This window comes from Nothoprocta perdicaria, unplaced genomic scaffold, assembly GCF_003342845.1.
Source record: "Nothoprocta perdicaria isolate Ctin4 unplaced genomic scaffold, notPer1 scaffold_80, whole genome shotgun sequence".
In the NCBI taxonomy this organism is placed as follows: domain Eukaryota; kingdom Metazoa; phylum Chordata; class Aves; order Tinamiformes; family Tinamidae; genus Nothoprocta; species Nothoprocta perdicaria.
Genome location: NW_020456088.1, coordinates 886,050 through 905,421, shown reverse-complemented (window position 1 = coordinate 905,421; position 19,372 = coordinate 886,050). Strand labels below are relative to the sequence as shown.

General features: G+C 40.8%; 1 protein-coding gene across 1 annotated transcript in view; it reads right to left on the bottom strand.

Annotated features, from left to right (window-relative positions):
* Positions 1–19,372, bottom strand: part of PRKAG2 (protein kinase AMP-activated non-catalytic subunit gamma 2) — a 186,196-nt gene that overhangs the window by 9,809 nt on the left and 157,015 nt on the right. Inside the window, exons 6-9 of the mRNA XM_026051911.1 lie at positions 11,079–11,188; positions 3,455–3,536; positions 2,122–2,180; positions 2–47 (exon numbers count right to left, since the gene is read on the bottom strand). Of these exons, the coding sequence (XP_025907696.1) occupies positions 2–47; positions 2,122–2,180; positions 3,455–3,536; positions 11,079–11,188 (297 nt within the window). The remainder of the gene's footprint in view (position 1; positions 48–2,121; positions 2,181–3,454; positions 3,537–11,078; positions 11,189–19,372) is intronic.

Below are 19,372 nucleotides of genomic sequence, written 5' to 3'. Positions count from 1 at the left end.
CCCCGCCAGGTTTCTATTTTGTGCTCCTCCAGTTCATAGATCTGAACCTACAATGGGTAGAGGGAAAGTCGGTAACTCAAAAGTATTTATTTCGATCCCCAAACTATTAACAGCATCATTTAGATTTAATTCCCTTACACTTTATTGCAGCCAAGACACCAAGCAAGAATTCCCTGGCAAAAGAAACATTTCCTGGCAGTACTAAGAGGAAAGAGGCAACCTGCTCCATGCAGGGAGCATCACCCACCAGCTCAAGGGGCAGGACGGATTTTCACCCATCTTTACATACCTAGAAGTTCAGTTTCCAGCCTAAATCTTTTCTAGACTCAAAAGCAGCCCATCAAGCACTTGATCTCTCTTAAAACGAAGACGCCAGAGCAAACCTCTGACGCCTCCTTCCACAATCAAATCAGGGCAGAGTTTACCCCTGTATAACCTTTGCTGACAGTTTAGCTCCCTTAACTGACTTACAAATGGTGAATTTTAGAAAGAACCAAAATATTTAGGCCAAGTTCAGCTGAACATGTAATTCTTACTAAGCCTGAAGCACCTCTGGATATAGAATGGACTTTTTACTTCTTTTGTAGGAGACCCCCTCCCTTCAATCAAAATTTGCCTCTTTACTCAACTATCCCCTTTCCCTCTGCACACAAATTATTTTAAGCACAAACCAGGGGATAAGATGCTGAGTACTGTAAATAAGAGTGAAAATGTGTAGATCTTGAGCAAAATTATATGGAAAAAACCCAGTAACACTGAAGGCTGAGTATCATTACAACATGGAAACCACTATGAGGGAAAAGTTACCAGGGTGCAGTCACTTCCAATTTGCCTTGTCTTCTATAAGTCCCCAGGAAAACAACTTTATATATATATATATGATATATATATTTTGTGTGTGTGTATATATATAATATTTATATATATTATATATATAATAACAATATATTTTTAAATATATATATAATAGTAAGAAAGGGTAGTGCACAAAACTCTATGCATCTGGTACTTCATTATAAAATGAACTTAATCAACTAGCCTTGAAAAGCCTCCTACATCAGTTATCATTTGGATCCAATTTTTTAGTTCAGTTTTTTAGTTTGATTTTTTAGTTCATTCGAACTGTTAGGGAGGAAACAGCCATTGGGGAAGAGCAAGGGAGCCATGTGAATGTCTGCACGAACATGCAAGCCAATTTCATCAACGCGCTGCCCTTGGGAATTGTGAATTACAGTTAACTGAAGTCAAGAGATCTGAGGCTGATTGTGCAACTCAGCCACACAACTCAGCTATTCGCATGAATTTAGCTGGCTGAACTTAACCACATTGTAGCATCAGCCCAACAGAGCAACCTTCTAATCCATCTGAGCCCCTGTAAATTCGCTTTCTACTCAGCCCTGCACACACTTTACAATAACCCCCATCCTTTAATATAGTTAAGAGTCAAAGATTACTTATATCTAACATGGAAACCACTATATAGTTACTGTATCTTTTAACCAAGATGAACTTTTTCATGTAATTTTCGAGCAAACACTGCTTTTGAAGTTCCCCATTTACAAATAAGAGTTCTGATTGCTACGAAACATGAAGCAACCAGGTATTTTGAAACCGCCTGGACCGAATCAAACAACCAACCACCAAGTATTTTCCTGTGGGCTTTGAAAATAACATTTAATTCTTAGCAAATCTTTTAGCTAGGTCCTTCACCCCAAATACATTTGGTATTACTGTAACACTAAACAGAGCCTCGCATCCAAAGCCAAGGCTATCATTATGCCTATTAAGTGCCACCCACCCACAAAAGAAATCTCATATTTATAAATGTTTTACTGAGGCCGACAGATTAAGTTACTCATCCAAAAATCATAGGATGCCCACAGCAAAGCTGGGAACTAAACCCAGATGTACAGATACCACTATTAAATTGACCACAAAAAATTCTTTCTTTTTTAAACAAAAAAGTAAAAAAATAACACACAGAACCCACACAGTTTGTATACCTGTGACATATCTAAGCTTCAAAGGACTTCAATATTAATTAAACCTTCAAAGAGTTCAAAAATGAAGTTTCTGTACTATGTGGCAACCAATGAAAGTAAAGCTTAGTGCGGTACTTACCATTGGAGACTTATAGTATCTATGCAGTATGTTAATGAAATCTGTAATTGTTAACATCCCTGTAACAAGCGAGATGTAAATAAGAAATTCTGCAGACATATACCTTAAATATATACAGCTTCCAGATACTTCATCTATTTACATTCACAAAAAAATAAATCAAAAACAGTACATCTTTGTAAGGTGCATTGTTATTAGTCCAATACAAATAGAAAACCGTTTCAAAATCACGTACACTCATTTTCACAGGGATATAACATTGCAGAATAAAAGCCATACAAGTCTGAATTAATTTACAAAATTACAACTCAGATGCTTCTCCTCCTCTTTCTCAAACTGACTTGAATTCAGGCTGCATCCACCCCCAAAGGAATGGAAAGAAAGAGATTTTGAAACCCCTTTAAGGTTTAGCCTTGCCTTTAATTTCCTTTTTGAACAAAACACATTCCCATTAAGCACTTGCCAAGTCGGGCAGACTCTCAGAATTTAATGCAAGGAGAAAATAAATAACCTGATCCATTTTCTTGATTACCACCTGGTAAAAAACTTCCCTCGTTTTTTTTTCAATCTCTTCCACTGTAATCCCCAACGTGTCTACTGAAATACAACTTTCCTTTATATCCACAGAATATACATTTTAAGCACCAACACCAAGCTATTTGAACATAGTATTGATAATTGGTTTAGTTACCTGAAAATATTAATCTTTTTTGAGCTTTCAAGTTCTAAATTTGAGAAGATGCAATTGCTCCACTGATTACTACTCTTACATCTAAACTGAAGAAGCTAAGAGATGGGGAAGAATTAATGCAGAGGTCAGCTTTAATTGACTAGAACTCAATGACAGATAGCAACTCCAATTATAAATTAAGGAACCCAGCGTGCCTGATGTGTATTGCACAAAATCAGTGCTCCCTCCCACATGGATTCAAAATATTAAAAAAAAAAATACTATATAAAGTATCTACCATTTGTTTCCAAGATGCCTCAATCCACATTCCAGGTCTCACCAAGTATTCATAATAGTATTTATAACTGTCACTGTGACCCTGTTTAACTGCTACAGAGCTCTAATTTTAGAATGATATTATTATGGTAATGTTAGAGAGCTACATGACTTAAAATAAGAAATATAGAGCCACTTCCCCCCTCCACCACCCCTCTATCATTTGTAGAATTCAATATTAGCTCCAGTGTTTTGTGATAATGAGTAAAATAAGCTTTTCACCGCTACATCTCAGGATATTCTGTGATATTAGACCCTTATCACCTTTTGCAACAAGGAAGCACCCTGAAAATTCAAACATTTGTGGAAAATGTTGGATGCACTTACCTACAAAACTCTGTTTTTTACTCTCCCATAGCGGAGCTGCTCTAACACCATTTGCCACCAAGGCAAAAAAGGCTTTCTTTACCTGCAAAATGAATGGACAACTAAATAAATGCCTGCTTTTAACCTAGTGCATGGAAGAATTTCCACAGTTACTAGGAAAAATACAGTGTTATCAGGTAGGTAGTATTAAAAAAGTGCTTTTCTGTTAAACGTGCATTAAATGGTTAAAACATATACCAAAATCCTCAGATTGGTTCTAATTTTGCTACATGAAAATTTTAAGTGAAAAATCCCTGATGAACAAATAACTTGACGCAGCAACAAAAATATCCTCCTTTACCTGATTTTTTTTTCATATCTTGCAAGGAAAAAAACCCAAACGAAACACAGAAACAATACAAGCCTCATTTCTTTTCCGACCCCAGCAGCTTTTACTTTTCTAACGTGATTGAAGCAGTTAAAGTGGGTAGTCAATTTTGCCACAGAAGACCCATAACCAAATCTCTTGATTTCCAAAGTAGCCTTCCTGCTCCCACACCTGAACCTGAAGCCCCAGGTTACAGGGCCAAGCTCAAGGGAGCTGCCTGGGAGCAGCAGTTTTGGGAAGCACGAAGTAGATTTAGGTGGTCGTGGTCCTCAAGGCCCTGATCTTCACAGCATAAGTTTGAGCACCTTAGGGCTTCTCTCCTGCCCACAAGCCTAGTGGCCTTCACACAGAGGACACAGTAAGAAGTGAAGGTTGTTTTCTAGCTCTTGTCCTGGCACAGAAGCAGGACACAGCTGAGGGACCTGGCCCAGGTCCAGGTAACACAGAAGTGTCCATTGTGACTACTTGACTCAGTTCAGTAATCTGAAGAGACTGCAAATATAGAGTATTTCTTTTAATTGCTTTATTGGAGAAAATACTGGGAGATATTGGGAGAATATAGGGAGGAGGGGGCCAAACTCTTCTCAGTGGTGGCCAGTGACAGGACAAGGGGCAATGGGTACTAGTTGAAACACAGGAAGTTCCATCTCCATGTGAGAACTTCACTGTGAGGGTGCCAGAGCCCTGGCACAGGCTGCCCAGGGAGGCTGTGGAGTCGCCTTCTCTGGAGGTCTTCAAAACCCACCTGGATGCCGCCCTGTGCCCCGTGCTCTGGGTGTCCCTGCTGGAGCAGGGGAGTTGGGCTAGATGATCTGTGAATCTCTAGAGGTCCCTTCCAACCTCAACCATTCTGTGATTCTGTGAGGAACTATCTGCCTAACAACCACCTTTGCTAAACTGCCATGAAACTGAAGAAATCATGCTGGAAAAAAAGATATCCAGAATCCACCGTCAACAATGCAATGCACACGCAACAGTGTTGCTCTAGAGAATGGCTAAATGGGAAAGACGTAGAGATAGATATTGAGCCACTTCATTGACCACTCCACAGTTAGGCAAGATGCAAACGTTACCAAACCCAGCAGCGGAGCTTACAAATTCAGAAAGACTCAAACAGCAAAGAAACTCTGGAGGCAAACCTCCAAATAAAGCCTTTCCACAGAGCAGCATCAGCCCTGCCATTAAGGTAGCATAAAGCCACGAGTTACCTGGGGAGTTGATATGGGAGAGAAGCAAGTTCACGCAGATGACCTCCCCCTTGGGCGAAGGTATGTAGGATCTAACTGCTTTTCATTTAAAAGAAAGAGGAAAGTTCACTCAAACCACCTGAAATAAGGAGCTTTCAGCCTCGATATCTTTTCAACTGGAACAACTGTCACACTCTGTAAGCAAAGAGTAACAGCCACTGTCAACTTAAGGACCAAGCCTTCCACAAGTGCAAGCTGCCCACGCCGTGTCCGCACGTTAAGGTAACAAATAACCTACTAAAAAACCAGAAGCTGGAATGGGGACAATTTTTGGAACAACAGTCATGCAACATAGTTCCTCAAGAGAGTTTCTAAGCTCTGTAATTGGCAACTTGGAAACGACTCGTGCCCATAAAGCCTCGGAATGCCAAGGGCAGGTCTCCAAATTCCCAGCACTACTTCTCTTGTTCAGACATAGCAGCAAGAAAGAGCATCGTTCAGCACCACACAGAGATGGTCAAGATGGAAAAATCAAGAGGTGGTTTTAGACACTGCAGGGAGGTCGTATCAAGAATCATGCAGAATATCACCGCAGGGACCTGTCTCTCGGCATTTATAGACATTTGTAGTCTTTGAAAATTACTATTGTGTTCCAATGTGCACTGCTCAATCTCTCATCAATGGCCTCACGCGGGAGCGATGCTGATCATCCACTGCAGCTTTCTCTGATCTCAAGCTGGGGGCTGGACTGGCCTGACCTTCACAAAACCCTTGTTCCTGAGCCAGATCCCACAGACTGTTGCTGTTAACTCCATGTACAAGCACTCTTTATACAAAGCACTTTCATTCCTACTAATTGTGCAGTGCCCCTAGCAAACATAATGAACCATTAAAGCTAACATTTGTCTGCCCAAATTTAGAGCTTGCTCTTTGGTATACACCAGCTTGGAAGTTCATCTCATCATCTCTTTAGAGCCAACAAGGGGAATTAGTCATTTCTGCAGCATGACTCACCAGCCTTGGAGTGAGATAAGCTCTCACAAATGTCAGTCTCTTCCCATTGGCTACAAGATGTGTCCACTCAAGGTATCTACGATCAGCTGAGTAGTCTCCCGGTGTGACTACTCATCTCCTCCAATATTTGGCCTCTTAGGGTAAAGGATCATTACAGCAAAGAACCCAGCAAAGAAAAACATGTATTAAATGTCACCTCAACAATAGCTGCTATTGCACTTCAGCAAGCAGAACACGAACGAGCTTCTTCTGCCACAAGAAACTCTTTTCACCCATTCAGTCCAAAGACTGTCTGGTTTTGAAGTGTCACTTGAGAATGGTTTAGTTGTCAAAAAGCTGGTTTTAGGCTGGTGCAGGCCGATGTATCCGAAGGACTTTATCGGAACCATTCAGATGATCCAAAGAAAATATCTGACACGTACAGAAGTGATTGCTTCTGCATCTTTCCCTTTTTTCTTTCCTCAAATATCTTCACCTTTTTATTGTACTCTTTGTAAATATGCTGAATAGACTAATTGAGCTTGGACAGGACCTTTGGAGGCCATCTGCTTCTACAGACCCAGCCAGGTGTTTCCACTCATCTCTAAGGAGGACGCATCCTCCTCCGGTACGACAGTTACTACCAAGAAAGACTACGTTAGATGCCTACATAGGAAGTCCTACCTTTCAAGCAGTGGAGTATCTCAAAAACCTGGTCTCTTACAGTCAGCAAGCTCCAGAGTAGCTTAATTAGGAAACCTTTCACCAGGCTACACAATAGCTCTTCCTTGAGCGGAAACATGGAAAGAAACACTGGCTATTATGATACATTAGAAGGGTGATTTCACTGGCCCAGAATGGTCTTTATGAAAAATGTCTGCGAATGAGGGAAGGGTCTCACAGAAAAGATGAGCATGAGCTTTTTTATATACTGGAAGTGTATATGATACTTGTTTATATGCTGGAAGATTTCCCCCTATAGAAAGAATTCTCTTTCAGGTATAGGGAGAAATCTTCCAGTATTATATACTCCTGATTCTGGCCTGATCCAATAAAGGTACCTTTTGTGTTTCCTTCTCAAACTGTCTCAGTCCACATGTCACTGGAAGCCAAATAATATTATTCTCTTAGGATTCTGTGCGTGGGACAGGTCAGCCAGAAGGGCTGTTCCCACTCCTCAGAAAGGTGGGCAGTGTAGTACTTGAATTTTAGCAGCTTTGAAGAGAAAGAAAAATCTCAAAGCCAATTAAGGAACACATAAAACAGAGAAAGATTCTGGTGTGTTCTTCCTGGCAACCTGGTCTATCTCATTACCTTGGAGAGAGGCAACACCCCAGTCAAGAATGACCTGAAGGGAACAAGAATAACAAATCCAGTTACTGAACAGACTCATCACAGGGAGAAGGAATACAAACTCTCTTCCACTTTTCACGTGGAATCCATTGAATGCTCTGCAGAAAGCGCAATTACTTCTAGGCTAAGCCCCCATTCAAAAATTCTACAACACTACCTCAAATATTTCTTCCAGTTCTGTAGTAGAAAAATAAATATTTTAGCTCTTACTAGTGTGTGATAGCTACCATCAAAAGCCAGCTTTGGTGATGGCAATGTCTGGTCCGTTACCAGTTGCATCATTTAAACAGATTAAATTATCTAACTTTCACATCATTTGACTCTCCAAGAGTTCTCCAGCACATACAGGGAGAGAATCTTTTGGATTTGGAAAGCTTGTTTTGATGACTGTTCCTATATAAACATGATTTTTATTAATTTATAAAGAAGTTCGGCACAAATATAGGTGTCCCTAGGTCTCTAGGTGTCCCTGCTTGAGCAGGAAGGTTGGACTAGATCTCTAGAGGTCCCTTCCAAGCTTAAACATTCTGTGATTCTGTGAAATACTTGAAAAATGGCTCCCAGATCATCTTGAGCCCAAGCCATACACATGTTAACACTAAAGCACAGATTTAACATGTGAGAGTGTTTGGTGAGAACAGAAGATGAGGTAGAACTTTTCACACCACAGGGGCTTCTAAGAATTGCACAACAACCAGCAACTGCATTTGCTCTGTCCCATCCTTGTGCCTACAGGTTGCTGCTCCATACATAGCAGGAAAGTTCCTGTCTTACCTTTTATCTTCCTTTTGGTGGACAGACCAAAACACCGGATTATAAAACAGACTATTCAATCCTTCTCACCACTACATGGGCTGCTTTTAAAAACATTTAAAGAATTTTACGATATTGCTTTAGTGCTATGAATCAGATCCCACCATATAAAAAAACCATTATCAGCCTTCTGTTATTAAACAACAGTTTTAGAAGACCTTCCGTAGGATCTCAAAGTAATTTCCAGGACAGAAACAAGCCTGATGTGTACTGAGATTTCCGACCAGTAGAGGGAGGCAGGACACTGCAGTCAAACACAGCCCCAAAGGCAGGATCTTTCAAAAGGATCCACTGAACCACAACGGAGCTCCAATTTTTCTTTTCTTCCATAATTGCTACTAGTTTACACAAAAGAAGGCAAAAAAGTGAGCCCTGATTTCGAACTATTAAAACCTGAATTCAGTTAGAAATAAGGTTTTTGAAGAATTCTATCAAGATCAAGGCCTTTTTTTTTTTCTTTTATTCAATTTAGGTAGAGGTGAAAGACTCAGAAATGGCACCAAGCATCCACAAAACTCACTTAAAAGGGTTGATGGACACCAAATATTTCATAAGACTATGTACATGTACTACATAAAAAGGAGCCAATATGAGGTCCTGAGGCACTGAAGAATAAGTTGTTTAAATATGAAAAATTATAGCACAAACACTATGTATTTGTCTTACTAAACTTATGGTGTGCTTTCTCTATTCCTTTGTTTTCCAACAAAGGATTTTATTTTTAAGAGATCTTCAATTTTTAAGTTGGAGCTGGGCATCTGCTTTGCTATCAGGGTGAGTAAGTTCAACGTGTGTTGAAGATACCATAGCTAGAACACGAATGAGGTGCTAGGTAGAAAAATGCACAGAAAACAGGAGGTCTTCTCTGTCACCAGCAGTGTACCCAAGGATCAGTACTCAGATCAACCTCCTTAAAGCTTTCTTGAGTACTATTATATGTATTTTACTAGTTTTGTGAAGCTAAGCTGGAAGACAGTGCCAATGCTGGAAGGGGACTGTTATTTTACAAAACAAGCTATGACTTCATAAATTAGAGAATGATGAAACTAGGATAGTATTTGATGATATAAAGCACAAAAACATTCAGTTTGGAGGAAGAGCTGTTTACAAACAATACAAGTTCAAGATATGATTAAAAAAACCCTAAGTCTCTTCAGCCCCAAGAGGTTGCCAAGTAACATTTTCACTCAACTTTTCAGGTCAAAAGGTCTGGATTCTTTAGTCCAGAATTAACCGTTATTTTCTTTATGGGGCAGAAGAAAGGAAAAGCTGCAGAGCCCTTTCCATTTGAGATGGGGAAAGAAAGTCAGTAGGATTAATCTCCCACAGAATAAAGCTCCTCAGAGACAGAAAGAGAAGTCTCTGAACAGGAATGTGGCAAAAGAATGGGGCGAAGCATTCATTATATCTTAACGTAACAGATGTTCCTCACCCATAGTTTGGAGCGTGTGGATAATCACCGAGTCCAGGCAACTGGTTCAGTGCAAAAACAGATGCTGCTGCAAGACTGCATAAAAACAGAGGTGCAAGAGGCATGGAAATTGATACTGAGAATATTTAAACTCGGTGGGATTGCTGCCCATGTGCTCCAAAGCTCTTCCTGCAAAACTCTTTCATCTCTAACCACAGATTGGACGTATTTTCACTACAAAACCACTAAGTAAAGAAGACTTGGCAGGAAAAAGAACTAAAATGATGTTAAACTGATTCAAAGGTATTTAAGTATGAGAAGTTTCCAGGAAAAGTTTGCCTTTCTGGATAAAGAAGGAAATGTTCACCACTGTCCCATGCCATATAAGCTGCTATATCCAGCAGTGCCCTCCTGGCACCCAGATCAGTTGGCACCAGAGGCCTTTTAGTACATGGACAGACTCTTACCCAGAGCCCTGCCTACAATTTTAATATAATTTTAGTATCAAGTATTAATAGACACATTGCTCTGCTAATTAAGAATCCGTTCTTGATTACATCAGCACTTCCTGCCCTTTCAGATGATCTCAAGAGGATGAGGGCATCCCCAGGACGAGAGAGTATGTAAACGGAGTAGAACACACACGGACCTGCCACATTAGTCCTCCTCGCTGCATAACTTCAGTTTTGCCTCTTTAAGACTGCTGCATGGATAAATTCATGTTGTGATGGATTTTCTGATACACAGGATGGTTCTTTGGTGGCTCACACATCTGTTACATGGTTGTCTCTGACTGTGCGAGACTGGAATCTAACTGAACACCACATTCCAGGCTGATATTACTACACTAGGCTCAGGCCAGTCAAAATTGGAGCATCTTTAAACAAAAGAAACCTCTCACCAACTTCAAAATCTAGAAAACAGACGAAGAAAGCCACAAGTCCCTGCCACAATTTCACTCTGTTCCTACAGCAGGCAGCATTTGCTTTCCTTTGGCAAATAAATCCTTCATGCAGATGATCATTCCAGGAAAATTTAATAATTTGAAGAATTAAGCCATCCATTCAATATTGTCTTAAGCCATTCAGTCCTATATTGTCTTAACAATATCAAGAGTAGTCTGAAAGTGTGTGGTATTTCATAACTACCACAACAGAGATCTTGACATAAATGTAGGTGAATAAGATTTGGTGAATAAAATTTGATATCCAGGAAGGAGTCACTATAACTCTTTGCTCATTTGAACAGTTTCTTAGTTAGGGACTCCAACTACAATATAAACTGCAGATTCTCTTCCTGTTGAGCACAGAAATCCTCCCCCGTGTCATTCTTTACCAGATGAAAGATATAGCTAAAACAGTATGGTTTTTCCCCCACCAAAACACAGTATTACAGCAGAACTTCAAGAAATCCCATTTAATACTGAGGAAATATCTACATTAGAGGAAAAAACAAATGAACTGCAGGAAAAAAAGCACAGGCTGAAAGGAGAATACTCACTTGTAGCGTAGTGTCGAAAACAACAAGCTTGGAGCTCGTGGGGACAATGTCGTAACACTTGTGTGACCTCATGAATCGCACATAAATGTCACTTTCCGATTCTTCAAGTGCTGCAAGTAAAAACATCATGTTTCTTTAAGATTATTGGAATAAAACAATGTAAAAAGCATGTCAAATCAACCACGTGCTGTTGCAGAAGGCCATCCCTACGGCAGAACTCAAATTCACGCTTGCAGATCCGGACAGACAGTTCATAGCTCTGAGTTCTCCATCTCAGATGCATCTTTCCTTTCAAATTACACAGTATAAAAATGAAATGGACTGTTCTTTCTTGATGAAAAAGGACTTCAGTATTGGCGTTTTATATTAAAAAAAAATCCAGTTTTTCCAACAGCAAACAATTTAGGCTCATACTCATACTAGAAGTCTTAACTCCAGCTATAGTCAGAGCAGTCAGTTTGAAACCTAAGTTATGATCTGACTTAACTGACTCGAGCTCCTGAAATTAATATTTCTCCAATCTCATTTCTGTTCAGTCTCCTTTTCACTTTTAGTAATTTTGACTTTTCCTAGGAGACAGCAGGAGGTTTGGCAGGTTACACAATCAGCACCACCCCGTTAAGGCTAACGCATTAACCCATTAAGGCTACACACGCTGCTGCAAATGGAGGACTTGGAGAATTCAGGATCATTTGGACTATTTAAAAGTGGGGTATTTTCTGTGGCAAGAATCAAGTATGCAATGTAGGCTAGGGTAGCTTAAGTTACATATGGTAGAGTTTAGATGCAGATATATCTAATATTCTGATCATTTCAGGTTCTTCCTATATCCTAGGAAATTTTATATATTTATAAATTTATTCCTATTTATTTATATATAAATATATATATTATATATATTATATATATTATATATATTTTAAGTGCTTTTTCCACGGGAACTCATGCAGCAGAAAAGAGCAGTCCCACAGAAATACAGAACTGGGGGGGAAGCTGGAGAAGTGGGGAAAAAAATATGTGTGTATATATTTTTTTATATATATATATGTATATACACACACACACACAGAGATATAAAATTGTTGGAGTTCTGCAGTTGAAAAGATCAGGACCAAAAGCAAAACCAGCAGGAGCCAAGAACAAAGATATGAGGAAACAACATGAACAAACTGCCTCGGAAATTACTAGGCAGGCAGACCTGGACCAGGCTGGTGAGCAGTAACCTTGATGAGGTGACACCACAGGGGACCTGCTTGGCAAGGACATACTAGAAAAGGAGGTTCAAAGAGGCAGTGTGGGACACAGAAACTCTTATATAGCACCATTAATACAGCAAAAACTTATACTCCAGCCCCTGCAGCAGCTTAAGTGGCTATTGTCTGTACAGAAGCAATTTAATTAACGTGCGACACAATGAGTTTTATGCTTTGGGGGGGTTATTTTTGCTGTTTTATTTTTAAAGGCAGGAACTAGAGGGATGACAAAAGCTAAACATTAACAACAAGGCGATGAGAACACTTAGATGACCAAGTAAAAACAAAATAAAAATCTGATCGTTAAGTTAAGGGTGTCTCCACAACCACAAGAACTCTGATTCTGTAGAGAGATACTGTACAGAATGTGCTTCATTACTTGAATCTCCTTTCCCTCCCCTCCACAGGGCAATACACAGCAAGAATTGGGTTTCAACTGGTAAATCAACCCCCCAGCAAATAGGACTGGTTACTAATACAGCCAATAACCAAGGCAGAAAAGTCACATTAATTTTTTTTTCCCCAAAACCACAGGAAAAAAAAACAGCCAGTCCCACAGAACAGCACGAAACTCCCTTCTTCCAGCATTAGTCCCCTGCCTTTTCCCTTCCATATTTTCCAATTTCTGCAACAGGCAGAACAGTGACCCAACTGTTTTCAATCGTTTGCAGGGCAAGTCTGTCCTTTGCACCGACACAAACAGAGGTTCTGTGAAATTTTCATCCTAGACAGAAATTACTGCAGGCAAATGTACCCGGGGAGCTTTTTCTTCTCATTCTAAATCTGTGTTTCTTATTGATTCTGCAGCCCTAACCGTGCTGCTTTACATACAATTCAGCAAGCTGCAGGTAGCTGCAAATGTTGGAAGACATCAACCAGCTGATTAAAAACCGGTGTTTGGGAGTTTAATTGAAAAAAAATAATTAAAAATGTAAATAGATTCACCCTCTGCAGGGTTTATCATTGCTCTGTACAGTTTTGCTGACTTATTAACAATTATGCAAGTTTACTTTACTACATAGCAATGCAGCAACTGGAAAGATGGAGCCTCCCCCAGTTTATTCAGGTGATGCTCTCAATGGCAGCAGCAGTTAAGAACTCTCTATATTGACCAGCACAGTGAACACGGGCCTATAGACTCTTCTCTCTCACACCATACATCACTAAACACACATCTTCATAGAATAGTATACATTACACATAATAATAGCAATGAAACTCTGAACAGCATCTGAACAAGGATCCGATTGTCCTGAGCTGAGGTTAATTTATACAGAAGGTCCTTATACTTCACACATGTCTAATACACTGATTTATCAGCTACCAATTAAACACGTAAAACACAGGCCGTGCTGACCCCCCTGTGTTTTACAGGGCCCTCAAGTGTCTGTTTGAAAGGCACCTCTATACATTAAACTGCTTGGCACTGCTAGACACAGGATGCCTCCACCCCTCTCCTTCTGCAGGTATTTGCCGCACAGTCAGCCCATAGAACTGCTCAAAGGGGAAGAACCTCTTGAGCTCAATCACCCCTGTGAGGGGTCTGCTCGGGGCACAGGCCTCTCTGCAGCTCCTCTCACCTCCACATGCTTTTCATTATATCCAAGCATGACAACGCTGCAAGCCTAATGTAGCTCATGGTAATTGCATTTGAACATTTGTATTTTATTATCTATTTATTTCCTAGTTCTAGTTTTATTTGTTTTTGCTACAACCTTCCAGCATTTTCGGCTGTTTTCTATAAGCTTTTCAACTCTGTATCACTTATCAAGGTTTTATTACTTTGTCTGTACACAAAGATTCTGTAATCTGTAATAGACATTTCTCTGCATAAAACCCAGCAGAGCTCTACATGCTAGAGCCTTAAGTTACTGTTGCAAACCAAGAAAACTACATTGGTGAGAACTCCTCCTTACATTTTTCTACAAGCTTGAACTTAATGTGCTGGACTTCTTTCTATGCCGTGTTTCTACAAGGCCAGGAATGGAAACGTGCACCCAATTGCACAGCTCTGTCCCAATCACACACAAGTCCCACGTTCCCCTAGGCTCCAACAACCTCCCTCAGTCTCTTGGGTCCATACTCAAGTGCTCCTGGCCCACAGAACAGGCTCGAGAGGCTCCCAGCAAGCGCCAGCCCAGCCTGTTGCAACAGAAGACGACTGTGTTAGAACATCTAGATAAAACACCCACAACCAGCAGCTTGTGGAGACCTTCTAGTTAAACCTCAACTGTCTGGTGGCAATTCCTGTGCTACTTAGCAAGCCAGGTGCAGCAGATTATCTTGCTGCAGCGGAGGTAAATGTTCAACCAGAGCTGGGCTGCTGGGAGCTGAAAATCCAGGTGACATCACAGGCAAACGTGACTCGGAGCTTCCAGCTATGTTGGCTCCAGGACAAACTTCTTACCCGGCTGCTTCCCAAGAATATAGTGGGAAGTGGTGCAGATTGGGTAAGAGTGTGAGTTGCCCTCCTCAGTTACTGCTGGGGCTTTAGAGCATAAATAGGCTTGTTCTGAACAGGGGCAGATGAAGCAAGCTGAGACAAACCTGCTATTAGTTACACAGGAGCAAAACACCACACAGGATCTGTTACAAGGGCTTCTCAAATTCACATGAGACAACTCGGCTGAGCCTGAAATCTATTTTGTGGAGGCTCAGGCACATTAGCACAATGAGGTCCTGATGTTTGGAGCTAGAAAATAACAGTCTCAGTTTCTTACAAAGCTACCTTGTCCACCTTCGGTGGGTTGCCTTCCCTTGAAAACTTGCTGGGGAAGTTTCTTCAAGCTAGTTACAATTCTCATCTAAATTCCCATCTGTTTATGGGAATTAGTCTGGAGTAGTAAATGTGCTGTTTCTCCTGCTGCAATCAATTCCATAGGCTGGGAAAGATCAGTGAAAACATGGAGCTGTGTCCAACCCCGACTGTGAATCTTGTCCTTAGTCCCAGCTCATGATCTGGATGCTCCCAGATAAAGCAGGTTGACAGCAGGAGGGATGTGAATCCAGAGTAGGGAGGGAAGGAGAAGAGCATGACAACAAACAGCTGAGTTTGGGCAGAAAGAGCACAAAACAAGGCCACCAGAAAGGCTGCAAGACTGTGGAAGTTCAAGCACCTGAAGCAGGAAACACCCTCACAGAGCATCTTTTGTAGGTCTCTCTCCAAATATATCATCAGTTTATTTATTTCTGCAGATAGGGATACTTCAAAGAATGACATCAAACTACTCCAAGATCTAAAGAACAGCCACCTGCAGTTCCCACTCCTCCCTTCTCTTTCAACATCTTCAAACAGAAAACAAGCACAGAAAAACAGCCTGTCACTGAAAAACACAACACTTTCTGTGCTATATTCACACAGGGCCTGCCCAGCAATCAGATCCTGACCCACAAGTGATTCCTAGTTTCAATAAAGATATAATAGCAAAGGCTGTTATTTTGCATTTTTAAGTTCTAGCTCTATTTTGCACTTTATCTTTCTGAACTGGAAGCCAGCAGCATTTCAAGTTCAGCATGTGGTTCTAGGAGCCTTTGAAAGAACGACTGCGTGTTCCTCACAGATCTTTTCCCCCCTATCTGATTTAAGAGTTAATTTAACCACAGACCCCAATCATGTCACTGCAGCTGCACAACTCCCTCTACAGCCCCCCTGCTCCACACGATTAGATTGAGGTGGCAACTTCAGCAATTCTCTGAGCATTTGAGGAACACAAGAAAATCCTTCTTACAGACCTGAAAGGCTGTTTGCACAAACAACATTTCTGAGTTTACTTTCAAAATGCCTCTCAAATCTGAAATGCACTTAAAGTCGCTTGTTGCAGTATGGCAAAAATATACCTTAACCCAGTTAACCAAGCTATGAAATCCTCAGTTCAGCACTATGAACAACTGAGATGAAGACAGAAATCATGCATATACCCATTAAAATGTTCTGGTTTTTACTCATTTTATCAGAATTAGTCTGGTAAAATGTAAAACTTCAGGGGCCTTGAGCTTCCTTACAGCAACAGGAGCTAAATATTCCCAACATCAGATTCTTCTTCAGCTTAAGGACCAGGAATGCAACCATCTCCATTTGGTCAGTTCAACTGATGAATTAAAAGAAAAAGGGGAGGGTAAAAATATATTCCATTGTATCCAGGTACTAAATAACCTACTTACTAGTAAACACACTTTTTTTTTTTTTTTTTTCAGTTGTGGCACACAAAAGCACCTGCAACTTAGGTTATTCCAAGCCAAACTCACAGAAAAACCAAAACTTCACATAATATATTCAATGTCACATTTCACATGCTCAAGAATTGACCTTCTGCAGTAAGTTTTTCACCCCAGGGTTTACTACAGAACTGGTCCAACAACAACGTATTAGGAAAGATTTATTGGTATAACGATGCTGATAAACTTCAGTAAAAATACCAGCAAAAACAATCCCTGCTGGTACTGCCCGTATCACTTAATCAGCATAATTCTTTTGTTAACAAAAGACATAAAAGCAAAGTGAACTTAGACAAATACATATCTTCACGGTGAAGACAGCACTTGGAGCTGTTAATGCACATCTGGCTTGAGTCATTTAACAGGTTTTCACCTCCCTGGCCAAAGTTCCTTTGCCAGCACGGCCAGAATGATGCTACCTCATCACAGGCCACAGCAGAAGCTGCAGCTCCACAGCAGCCCAGGACAGTACCCAGCGCTACTGCTCCCCTTGCACTCGCTGTACGGGCTCGTCCCCTCCTCCTGCTGCTTCTGGATTCACAAAGAACTGCTTGGAAAGGCTGAAAGGGTCAGAAGTGACTTGTTTTTGGGTAGTGCCAGCTTTAGGGCTGGTGGGTTCCCCTGTCTAGCCCTGTGGCAAGCAGATTAGCTTGTAGGGCAGGAATACACACAGGCCATGGCAATTAGCCACTAGGCCAGCGTAGCTCCATCAGCCTGCAGCAGACAGCAGGGTGGCTAATCACATACACAAGGCAGCAGGAGTTACCTTCTTTCCCTAGCCATAGAGATATCCCTTGGCAAAATATGCAATAGGTTAAAGATACGTCACTAACCCTGCTGGCTGTTCTTCTGCCTGCATTTTTATGTAAAAATTGTCCCCAAAGATGTGAAAATTGTCCCCAAAGATGTGAAAATTGTCCCCAAAGATGGCCACAGCATCTGTGACAGCACCCAGACTGAACTTACTGGGAAAGTTCCTTAATATCCTTGACAGAGGCTCCTGGAACTTCTAAGAAGCAGGAGATAGCAGCTCCAGTGTAAATCCCTAATAACACACGGAATGGATACAGTTAAACGCAGAGGAGCAGCAGTGGCTCCAAGCAACAAGGAACACTAGCTACTCCTTAGGGGACAAAGCGTCTCTGCAGTGGGACCAACAACCAACAGAAAGATTAAATAAGACTAATTTGCCAGCATAACGAGGAATTTTAAAGGTTTGATGGATACACAGAAAAATGTACGTGTCATAACCAGTAAAAACACATGAGAATTTAGGGATTGCAAGAAACTATGATTTTGCCACAGAAAATGACAATGAGGAGGGCTTGACTTTTCAGCCTGCTGTCTACCAAAGCAGCAGAAGCAGAGAAAACAGGGGACTAGAACCAAGATCCCCAAAGCACAATCAGGGTCATATCTGGTAGGAGAGGAACACTGCCATAACTTAAGATGGGCAAGGTGGGAAGGGGGAAAAAAAGAAAAATAAAGAGAAAGAGAGGGGAAAAAAAAGTGGCTTTGTGCTGTGTCAGTTAATTTCTGTTTAACCAAGAGGAGGTTGGGGGAGGAATAAGCCCTCACAGAATAAGGTCTAGGGGCAAGGAAACCTGGAAGATGCCTACTGCACATGGCAGGAGATAAATCACCAAGTTCTTAGAACATGCCAGGAACGGCTACACTGCAAACGTGGCAACAAATACTAGCAAATTGCTATGTCTCATTTTAAGAGGGGAAAAAAAAGCTGCTTTAAAGTCTAATGGGTAGAAAGTTATTTGATGAAAGCGATAGGAGTTACCTATTCCATTAGATTACAAGGATTTTAAACACAAGGAACCTATAAAGATGGTGTAATGACAAAGATGAGAAGTCTTCTCTTTACAAAAGGTGCAGAGAACTTTAAAATACCCTGGCAGACCACACACTAACCTTCCACAGTAGCATTATTCATGCAGCCAGGGGCTATATGACATGGAAGTTGCAGATTGAACATTTCCCACCCCGCTTGAAAGGAATGCACGAGCTGGCAGCTAAGGAAAGATCGTATTCACTTTACAAACACAAAATCCCGCGATACAAAGAAGTGATAGGGAACCTATCTGGAGATTGGTATCGGAAGCTTCTTTAGTGATCCAAGATGAATCCAATTATACGTTACAACAAGAAGAGATGACTTGGGTTAGCAAGAAGAGGGTTTAAAGAAAAAAAGAAAGTAACAAACACACAGGGATAACACTAGAAAGATTAAGCCATGTGTTGCAAACTAATTCAGCCTGCAAATGAGTTCATGAAATAAGAGGGAAGAAAAGGTACATTAGCAGGTAAACAGTAAATGGAGAAATAAGCCCATACTGTCTCATTGCTTCAGTCCTCAAGGAAAAAAAAGGGTGCATTTATTAATAATGATGAGCTTAAACAACAAAAGACACATAGCTCAGACATTTCGGTTTTAGGAAGATGATCAAAGTTGCTAAGACACTTTTGAACATGAAATTTAGAATTAAAATTAGAAATTTAGAATATCTACACCTTTTTGTGCATAGAAGGGGTTTTTAACAAGCTCGCAATAAGGACTAGAAGCAACTGCAGAACTTTAAGATTCAGGAAATTTTCAAACTGAATTAATAAATCCTTTGGAGTTAATTTGACCTTCTAAAGACGACCAGAGTCAGGAAAGAGCACTCAGCAAGACAAACACGAGAAAGGGGAGTGACTAAATAGCACCATAACTGAGAAATAATTAATGTGCTGTCATTTAGGTGATCTGTGCTGCTGTAGGGGACAGGGCAAGCTGAACAGCAATTGCCATTCAGGGCAGCACAAGGAGCAGGA